This window comes from Psammomys obesus, unplaced genomic scaffold (genome assembly GCF_907164565.1).
Source record: "Psammomys obesus unplaced genomic scaffold, mPsaObe1.curated_primary_1811, whole genome shotgun sequence".
Classification (NCBI taxonomy): Eukaryota; Metazoa; Chordata; class Mammalia; order Rodentia; family Muridae; genus Psammomys; species Psammomys obesus.
Genome location: NW_026590446.1, coordinates 1 through 10,989, shown reverse-complemented (window position 1 = coordinate 10,989; position 10,989 = coordinate 1). Strand labels below are relative to the sequence as shown.

The following is a 10,989-nucleotide window of genomic DNA, read 5'->3' as shown; positions in this document are numbered from 1 at the left end:
TTATCTGTAAAAGTGTATTCTACTACCACCTCTCAAGATTTCAGTGTCAAAGTAAAGGAAATACCTTATTTTAAAAAAGCATAATGCCTGATTTTTTTTTCATCTGGAAAAAAAATTAACAGTTCAGTATTCACAAGGTAAGAGAGGCTTTCTGCCATAATTCAATCTATGTGGAACATTATGGAAAAGCCCAGGCTTTTCCAGGGATTCCTGGCCATATCTGACATGCAGCACAACCCCTCTATTTTCCACTCTGTAAAATGGGTGATTTGATCTAAATTCATTGATTACTTGAGAAAGGGAGGATCTGTGCACAAGGAATCGGATCCAAGTGAGCCACTGTTACTGATGCTATGTAGTACATCCCTCTGATAGACTTGAGTTGGGAGAAGATCTCTGTGGTCCAGACTTTTCCCAGACCAGCAGCTTCCATTCCGCAGGCATTTAGGATTGGAAAGTACCTTGAAGGCCATCTAATCAAACCTCACCCTGCTGTTCTTTTCACTCCCTCCCTGAAATACATAGACATCCTACATTCCTTCTACACTTTGAATCTTCTTGATTTTTCTGTCCATGAAATGCTCAGATGCTTCTGCTTTGATACTCTAGCCTGATTCCTACAGAAACTGCTAGTTTGCTTCCCAGTTTCTTATTCATGGCACTCATAGGCCAGAGCTCACATATCTGGCAACGTGGCTGTACAGCTAGGTCCCATCTCCTGGAGCTGTTGCCTTGGCTGAACTTGTCTGGAAGGCTAAAGGTTTATTTTATAAGTATCACTATAGCCCAGATGCAACTAAGAGTTCAAGAAAGTCTTTTGGATCAAATGGACGGATCACAAAACTAACAGTGTCTTGGCATCCAGTCCCCCACTTCACTCATACCCTAGACATTGGGTCTTCTACTACCAACACAAGTACTGCTGGTAAACAGATAGCAGAGGATATTTCATTCAGTCCAAAGGCACTTATTAAGGCCTGTTTGGTTCCTTGATTTGTGTGATGTTCCGGAGTTCCAATAGCTATTGCTAAGCTCTTGCCCTTGCAAAGCTTAGTCTAGGAGAGGGAAGGAGACAAGTGTGTGTTTGTGGGGGCGAGACACAAATCTAAAATTTGCGAAATATCAGGAGTCACCAGGAGACAGTAGGCTGTGCTACCACCAAGTGAGATCTGTAATAGTCAAGGAAGATCGCTCTGGAGTTGGACTGCCTATCCAAAAGCAGATGTTAATCATGCAGTTGAGTAGTGGAATCTGAATTATAGAGGAAAGGACTGGACTAAGATGTGGGCTGAGCAGTTTATACAGACCAGAAATAAGCACTGGCATTTTTAGGAGGTATGTCATCCAGCATTAACGTAGCAGATGAAGGGATTAACAAAGAGTCCTGGTTTGGATAATTAGGTCAACGCAGCTTTAGGACTGAGTACCAACCAAATTGCAGCAGGTTCAGGAGGAAAAAGAGGAGTGAGAATAATTAAGATGAGAACCACTTTTGGGGAGTTGGAAAAATAAAGGTGCCATCAAAAATATACATGGTCATTGCAACACAGATTTGCTTGGGCTGTTAAGAGGAAACAAAGAAACAAACAAATAAACAAAAACCTCTGACACATTACTAAAGGGTAATAACCACCTAAACAAAAGAGAGAATGAGGTGAGGCTCTAACAATGCTGGCAGAATTGGTTCCAGAGCAGACGGAACAGACTTTGATGCAGGGCGAGGCCACCTCAAACAGATTGATGGTGTTGACAGTAAATACAGATCAGCTCAAGAAGGCTAAACAATTGGTTGAGGGAGTCCTGGTAGGTGCCTTCAGGTACTGGAATAAGCTGGGGTAAAATGGGAAAGCAAGAGGGACATGCGGTCAATGGTGTGTGTTTAGAATAGTCTAGGACTGGAGACAAAGTAGTCAGTAAACAAATGGTCAGACAGTATTGAGGCCTGGCATGAGATTAAACCTTGTGAAGCTACAGTGGCAGCAAAGAGTACTGCTAAGTGGTTTTCTCAGGGAGAACTCAGATACCTAGGCTGGAGAATGAAAGAAACAGAACAAGGAAATCAACCCCAGCTTGAGAGTTTGCAAGTCAGACACTGTCAAAGGATTAGTTACTAGAGCAGAAGGTGCTAAGGATGAGAGAAGTGATTAACTACAGGTCAGGGTGAGGAAGCAAGAGGAAATAAAGAAATAAAAAAGGAAGGAAGGAAGATAGGATGAAGGAAGAAAAAAGGAAGCAGGGAAGAAAGCAAGAAAGGAAGGGATGGAGACTGTGACACAGGTAAAAAGTGGTGTCATGAATAGTCCTTGGTTGGAGTATGAGTCTCTGGGAAGTTCCCTGTGTTCAAATTTCTTGTTCTGTTGCTCTCCTTGTGGAGTTCCTGTCCTCTCCAGCTCTTACTATTTCCCACTTCTTACATAAAATTTCATTCACTCTGACTGACAGTTGGTCATCAGGCTCAGCATCTGCTTTGATAGTCTACAGGGCAGAGGCTTTCAGAGGTCCTCTGTGGTGCTATTCATGGAGATGACCTAGAACCCCTTCACAGTTGTAGCACATGGCAGTTCAGTGTCCAAGTCGGTTACCTAGTAATGGGAAGAGGGACTGCCTCTGACATAATCTGATTGGCCTGCTCTTTGATCACATCTCCCTGAGGGGGGAGAAGCCTTACCAGGCCACAGAAGAGGACAATGCAGCCACGTTTGATGAGAACTGATAGACATAAGATCAGAAAGGAGAGGAGAATCTCCCCTATCATTGGACTTGGGGAGGGGCATGCATGCAGAAAGGGGAGGGAGGGTGGGACCCGGAGTGGAGGAGGGAGGGGCTTATGGGGGGATACAAAATTAATAAAGTGTAATTAATAAAAAATAAAAAAAGTTTTAAAAAAAGTGGTGTCATGGTAAAGGAAGGTGAAAAACAAAAGGACAAGACACGACAGTCGCCAAGTAGAAAACTAGGATGTCAGCTTTCAGAGGAACGCTCTGAGTAATGAAAATATGCTGCTTTATACAGTGGAGAATAAAAAGCTCTGGAGTGGAGCAAACGCAGAGGTTAAATGAGTTGCTCTAATGAAACAAATACTGCTCTAGAAAGTAGGAAGAGAATCAGGCACTAAAGGAGAATGAGGCAAGTAGCTTAGGGCCAGGAACTGACAGAGAAAGGGGGAAAGAAGACATGTGTATTCATAGGAATCAAAACAACACTCTAATTGACCACAAAACCTAAAGAGAACAGAGTAAAGGGGGCTCCCAAGAAATATGGCTACCATGACAGGTACCTCCACTGAATGTCAGGTTAAAACTTCACTTTTCATAGATGGCATTGGGGATTGTTGAGTACACTATCAGAGGTATACTTTGGGAAGCAAAGAGAGGAGACAGCACTGGGCTTGGAGCCAGAAGATCTAGGTTCAATAATAAACACGAGCTACCATTTATTGTGCACTTACTCTGGGCAGGACTCTATGCTAAGCATTCTCACACTGGACTCCATTTAACCAAATCTTAAATTGATGACCATAAAAGTAGCAGCACCCTAACCCCTCCCCTTTCCAGATTCAGTTCTCCCATCTGTTACTGCAAGGGATACTGAGTAAGACATCACCAAAAGAGACCTCCAAGTCAGACAGTATAGAGCTGAGAGGCCCTGAGACTTCCAGGGCCATACCCTCTCACCAAATGGAATTAAGGCTTACAGCTGAAGGAGTTGTCGTGTGGCCCAGCACGGTGAGCCCAAACAAGACTCAATCACTTGGGGCCAGTCAAGAGAGGCAGAACAGTTGAAGAGTCTCCAGTTCTTTCTTGCTTTCCACTGGCTTGCAGACAAGCACCGAGCATGACGTCCTGAAAGAAAACAAAGACGCTTAAGAGAAAGAACCATGTGAGCCCTCCCCCCCCAGTCTTTGACCTCAAAAATTAGGCTCAATCCCTTCATCCCCCAAATCTTCACCCTGTAATTTTTAACTGCTCAAAGCACTGAATGCTCCATTTACGTGGCTCTGAGCAAAAGGACGAGGGAGATGTCCACTGATTCCTGCAGTTCACTTTTGGGCAACTTTAAAATTTTATGTTTTCTTGAGACAGGGTTTCTCTGTGTAACAACCCCTTGCTGTTCTGGACTCACTTTGTAGAACAGTCAGTCCTCAAAATTATAGAGATCTGCCTGCCTCTGCCTCCCGAGTGATGGGATAAAAGGCATGCACCCATGTGCCCGGCTAACTTTAAACTTTTAACTAGGAAGCTGTCCACATGATGGTACTTTATAGAAGCGCTGAGGAAACACACTGGAAGATGCTTCTGCTTGTGATGCCAGGGCCCTGGGACTAGGGCTCGTTTTCCTCACCGATCTTAGTGTTGGCCACGATCAGTTCAACGGTCCATCTAAGGATGTAGGTAGGCCGGATCCCAGTGTTCTCCAGGGTAGACAACTCAGAGAACAACCTCTCCAGAAGGGCCTGTGTGAAGGTCTGGGTGTGCAGGCCCCTGAGCAGGGGCTGCCAGAACTGAGAGAATGGCGTTGGCACCAAGACTTCATTCAAGTCATTGTTTTCTGGTTCGTGAGAGACATCCGTTGATGGGAAGGAAGGGCAATGGGATCAAGAGCAAGAGAATGAGAGACCACAAAAGCAAGCCAGCCAGAGGGAGTGGAAGGAAACAAATTGTAAAAAATGCACACCAAAGAGAAAGTACAGACACACCCGAGTCCGAACAACAAGAATTGCCATTGCACAACAAGAGGGAAGGAAAGCAGAACAGCAGGGAAAGAGAAACCAGTTAGTATCTGGCAAACAATAACAGATATAAAAGCAAGTATAAAAACAAAAACAAAGACAAACTCGTTTCTGACTTCAGCTTTGTCAATAACTCACTGTGTGAATTTGGTTCAGTAACTTCCCCTTTCTGCACCTCAGTCTGACCATCTGTAACATGAGGATATTGGAGTAGATGACCTCTCAAAGCCATTTCAATGCTGCTGTTCTGGCTCTCTAGCTAGGGGCTAAATCATATTTAACAAGGCACAAAGACAATGTTAAGAAACCCAACCCTACCCTTCCAACCCACTTTAAACTTTTAAGGCCACCTAAGGAAAGACCCAGTACTACCCATAATAGGACTATCTGTCCTGTTCAGCCAAAAGGACTGAGGTTTCAGCCCCACCTCACCCCAATCTCCAGACCATTTCTGGAGTTCCCATACAAGAAGCACAGAACCCTAAGGTTTCAATGAAAACTCGGAACCCTACCTTCATACTCTATCTGCAAAGCTACCAACTGCTCAAAAGTGGGAATGAGGAAGCCATCATCCAGAAAATTATCCAGCAAAGCATCCCTGAAGCAAATGGACAGTAATTTAGAGGGGCATGGTTGCACATGCCTACAGTCCCAGCTACTCAGGAGACTCATGAGGCTGAGGGGAGAGCATCATCAAGTTCAGAAAGACCCTGGGAAATACAGCAAAACTGAGTCTCAAAAGAAAAAAAAAGTGATCTTTCCAAATACACTGGGATGATTCACTAGATATTTAAAGTTGAAATTACTTAGAGGGCTGGTCTATGACTATAGCTCTATGATACAAGACTTAATGTAATCTAAATAAGAGCCAGGGCTCGATTCCCAGTACCAAGAAGAAAGACAGAAAGGCACACTAGCAGGCAAACTGATAAAAGGCACCAATTCCTACAACACTCCTAAAACACAGCTAATATCACTGTTCAAATGTCCAAACTACCAGTGGGAGAGACTAGAGATTAAGGAGATAACAGGAGTCATTAGTTGTTAGGCTCCTGGGACAGGGACTGAGCCCAAATTTGGGCATAGTGGGCTAGGAACACTCAAGAACTAAGCACATGGTGATGAAGGTCCCATACATGAGAGTGGTGGTGACTGAATAACTCAACTCAGAGAATAAAAGTCTTAGGCTGACAGAAGAAATTAAATGCCTGGGATCAACAAGTGCTTTTGGACCTCAGTTTCCACAATGTTTTTGTTTCTCCTGCCCATTTCTCTGTCATCTAGACATTCCCTTCACACTGGCTACCTTCTTTTAGATCCTAGAAGTAGAAATGTTAAGTATTCCACTGCTAGTCCAAATAGGACACAGACGTTCTTACAGAGAATCAAGATCAAAGTTAGAGGGACTGAAAACACCAGCAATAGGGGAGATTTCTCAACTCCATCTAGCTCAAACCTAAGCCAACAGCAGCAGGCACTCCAGAGCTACTGGCTTGCTTACAGCCTCTCCCAGCTGACTAGGTCTAGGAGGAGTCAACGAGCTTTCAAGATGTCCCAGTATCAAGAGGGATGACAACACATCAGCTCCTTCTATCCACCAGATCAGGCTTAAGAGCACAACAGTCCTGCCACCCACCAATCGCTCATTTCCTCAGTTAAGGATCCTAGAATTTAAAGTAGCCCACCAGCTCCGCACAAAGAGGCCAATACCGCTATGTAGGGCACAGGGGTAATTTTTCCCACCTGCTGGGGAAGCTGTCCCTCAGACTTGTGCTGAAGGGGAGAGCTAAGAAGTCTAGAATGGGCAAACTCTAATGAAATTCCTTTGGAACTGAGCATGGTGGGGTACACGTATTTAATCCAAGCACTCAGAAGGCAGAGGCACAGAAATCTCTGAGTTCCAAGGCTGCCTGATCTACACACCTGGAGCTATACTGGGAGACTCTGTCTCAAAAACAAAACAAACAACCCATAACAGTGCAATCAACCTTGGAAGTATTCTTCTGGGAATAGAGACAATACAACCAGAAGAACACGTGGCAAGCTTCCATCCACACTCACCTACATCAAATTTAGTATAGATTCTTTTCAACTCTCCATCTTAGATCTCTTTTCACTTTCCTTCATAGAAGAGCCAGCAATGTCTCCATAGTTTCTTCTTTCTTTCTTTTTTTTTTTTTTCTGTTCTGTATTTTCTTACTTCCCTTTTTGGAACTAGATTAAAACCAATGCCTGTTGCATACTAGGCAACTGCTCTACCTCTAAACCAAACCACATAGCCAGCCTTTCTCCACAGGTTGTTGGTAGCAAGTTCTCCAAAGCCCTTTCCAACCAAATTTAGGCAGAATACACAAAAGCAATACTTCGTTTTAACCTACCCTGGCTGAACTGAGGACTTTTTTGTGGGCAGGGAGACACACAGCCATACTGAGAAGGGAACTTACCCTGAGAGGCCTTTCCTCCGTCTGCCTAGCCATAACTACCCAAGAGATATGATATCCTCCAAGAGCTATTTGAAGGAACAGACTAGCAGTACTCCAAGACTAGGCAGTGAAGTGAACAGATATCAAAGTCTCTTTTTTTTGTAATTGACAAGACTGCCACATTCCATGAGATAGAGGGAAAAGGTTACCAGAGGATGCATGAGTACACACATTCTTAACTCTGACTATTCCAGTAACTCACCATAAGCGACATGGTACCTAGAAGGGTGGGAGGCAGATCATACAGAAGATGTAATCACCATTTGAGGGAGAAGGATTACCTTTAGGATTTCCTACAACACAGATCAGCTACCTAGAATACAACAACTGCATTCTCTAAAAACTGAATTCAGGTCATTGTGCATGCTAGGCAAGCATGACAATGCTGAATTGTAATCCCAACCAGTTTTCTCCACCACCCCCAGCCCAGCCTATTATTTTGAGAGAGAGGGACTCACTAAATTGCACAGACTGACTTTGAACACATTCTGCAGCCCAGGCTATGAATTGGCAATCTGCCTACCTCAACCTCCCAATTAGCCAGGCTTATTATAGATCCCAAGTCTATATCACCAGGTGTGCCTTAGCAACCAATTTCAAGAAAGCTGTTACTCTCTACCCTAAAGAACAGGCAACCCCATGGTAGCAAGTTACAAACCTGTTCTCCGATGTAATGCCCTTGAGTTCTTCCAGGATACACTGTACACTTGGCGAAAGTTTATTCCATACCTTAACAGCCTGAGGTAAATTCCTATATTTCTCCAGCACCTGACAGCAAAAAAGAGTCCAATCAGAAGTCTGACTTTGCCCAGCAACCCAACCCAAACCCCTCCAGGATCTCTTCTCATAGGACCTCAGCATTACCCTTAAGGGAGCAGGACCAAGTAGGCAGGAGTGGCCCACAGGTCCTTTACTGAGCCTCACAACTTCTTGATCGACCCAGGAACTAAAAACAACTAGATTTTCTCCTCCTACTCTCCGCTCTCCAAATCATCTGTGGCTCCCAATCATCAGATACTCTAATACTTAGGTGTCAAATGGGGACATTTGTTTTGCGATGAGCAGAGATCTCTGGGCCAAAAGGTAAGGAGCGAATAGGAGAAATGAGTTATGGGTGCAAGAGAATTGTTAAGACCCACATACTTACCTAACTCTCCCATTTACTCTATGTATAACCCTGAATCTATCCCTTTGATCATCCAAGGTTTAAATGTGTCTGAGAAAAAGGGACAATGACCTAAAGTAGTTTCTGAGCCTTTCTGTAAAAAGTACACCTTAACTCTCTCTGCTCTCGGGAAGCTTTTAAGCCCCACTTGTTGATCATCTGGAGAATCACAGGAGTAGACAACTACAGCCCATTCCCAGGTGTCTTTACCAGAGTAGATAGCCCAACAGCGTCATTATCTGCTTGTTCTCCTCCATTAGTTCACAGGATCATCTGATTAGACTGTCTCCTTCCTAGTCCCCACCCTCTCCAAGAAGTACCTTCATACTCTGCCACTTTTCTTCCAAATTCTGAGAAGTTCCCTCATGCTTTGTCACTTTCAAATTCTCTCCCCAGACTTCTCTCGCAGGTAGCTGGCAAGAGGAAAGAAATGTCTGGGCAAGGTGACAACATACCTCATCGAGGAAACTTACCGTAAACTGCTCTATTTCATAAGATAACAGCAATTTTCGGGCTTTTTCTGAAAAGAAAATGGAAAGAAGTTAGGGAAGGAAGCCTAAACCCCCATTCCCTCTGGGAATTTGAGCCTGTTGTACCTCAGTTTTTGAACTATAAACTGAAAAGTAACATTTCTTCCCCACTTACTTCACATAACTCAAAAAAGATACCCATTACATCATGCAAACTATCCCAAGAAGACAGTGTGTGGCAGTACTTTTTTTTTTTAATCCTGGGACATACCATAGCTCACAGAAAATACTCTATCAGGGAAATAAGCAGTACTCATCACAAGCTTGAGTGTTCCAGGCCCCTTCTTGCCCCATGAATACCTACCATACAACTCTTTATGTCTTGGGGTCGGTTCTGAATGAGAAGATACCTCTTCATTGCCATTATTGTTCGCTTCATCCTCAACATCCAACTCATCATTTTTGTCATCCTGAGGCTCTCGTTGCTCTTTTGTTACATCCTCAACAATAGTTTCACCTTCCTCTTCTTGAGGTTCTTCTGTTTCTGCCTGGTCCTCTTCCAACTCCCAGGTTACTTTCAGACTTTCCTCCAGTTGACAGCTCCAGTAGGTCTTTTTGAGCCAATCCATGACAAAGTGGCAAGCTAGAAGAAGTGAGGGGTGGAGGAGTTATGCCATGGGACAAACTATGGGCAAATAACTAGCAGGCCCCCAGCTCTCTGGGCCTCTCATTTTCTAAGAATAATGGTAAAGTCTAAGCAAGAGACTTGGCTCCAAGGCTCAAATCTCAAACATCTCCATATACCCTCTCTTGCTTTAGTCTGTTTTTTGTATTCTCCTGTTCACTGGTTTCTTTTTCAGAGGAGGGGAAGAAAACGAATGTTGGCCTTAGACATGGGTGCCAAGTAAAGCAACAGCTGGTAAATGGGTGAACTGAAACCTAGGTATACCAGCTATTTACAAGTCCTTAGCCACCTCTCTTCCCTTTTATAGATCTTAGTTTCCTGAATAGAAGGGGAGAGATTAAAACGAGGATTTTTTTTATCCCCCCTCGCCGTTTTTCTGTCTGTCTGTCTGTCTTGATTGTCTGTTTTTTCAAGAGAGGTTCGGTCTGTATAGCCCTGGCAGTCCTAGACTTGCTTTATAGACCAGGCTGGCCTAAAGCCCAGAGATCCTCCTGCCTCTGCTTCCCTGAGTGCTGGAATTAAAGGCCTGTACTTTCACAACCAGCTAAATCAGGGATTTTTTTTTTTATCAATATGGAATGAATATAAAGAGATTGCCTGAATTCAGGACACTATTATTTATACCTCTCACCTTAACCCTTCAGACTACTAAACTACCTACAGAGCAATTTATAATTTAAAAAATTCCCTATAATTGAAATAGCAAAAGGGACCAGAACACTGGGTCTATAGAGATGGCTCAGCAGTTAAAAGTTATTCTTGCACCTGACGAGAACCCAGGTTTTGATCCCAGCTCCCACAGCAGGTGGCTCACAACTGACTCTAACCCTTCCTTTGGAAGACGCAGCAGCCTCTCCTGGTCTCCATACACAAATAGGAAACACACACTCATGTACGTAAATAAAAATTATTGTGAATCTTAGAAAGGAACCTGAACGATACACTGCCAAGCCATATTCAACCTGAAACAAGGCAATATTAATTCTGATTTCATTATTCATTCTCTCCACATGGATTTTTGCATATAAAACCACTACATATTGTGATCACTAAGCTTCTGAAAGCCCCTTATACTACAGCCACAATGAGTCTATAACATATTTCATCCAGTCCTGACACTAGGTACAATCCTCCTCTCTGTCCCTCTTCCCCAAATGCCCCCCAGTCCAGGCCCACGTGCTTAACTGAAAGGTATCACATCCACAGACAAGTCACCTTTGCGGCAGTCATTTATATGGGGCATTTTCTTGTGGGTCAACTTGTGGCAAAGTTCAACAATCCAGTCCGGGATGTTCACCTGATTAGGGGTGGAGGATGAGTTTAGTTAGAAATGAGAAAATAATACAGCTTGCAGAAACTTAGGGATGAATCACCCTGGCAATCAATCCCCAGTGAAGAGTCCAGTCTTACTGATAGTCAAGATGAAATTCCAGGATTCCTGGATTGCTGTCATTAAA

The 10,989-nt window shown here is 43.7% G+C and overlaps 1 protein-coding gene across 1 annotated transcript; it reads right to left on the bottom strand.

Moving 5' to 3' along the window:
- Positions 1-212: 212 nt before the first annotated feature.
- Las1l (LAS1 like ribosome biogenesis factor) lies at positions 213-10,829 on the bottom strand (the record flags this gene model as incomplete). The annotated part of the gene is given in 9 exon segments (XM_055607393.1): positions 213-461; positions 3,695-3,842; positions 4,342-4,548; positions 4,868-4,918; positions 5,242-5,327; positions 7,871-7,980; positions 8,851-8,897; positions 9,212-9,490; positions 10,748-10,829. Coding segments are annotated over 9 exon segments (1,191 nt in total), but the record flags the coding sequence as incomplete, so codon positions are not given.
- Between the last annotated feature and the right edge of the window lie 160 nt (positions 10,830-10,989).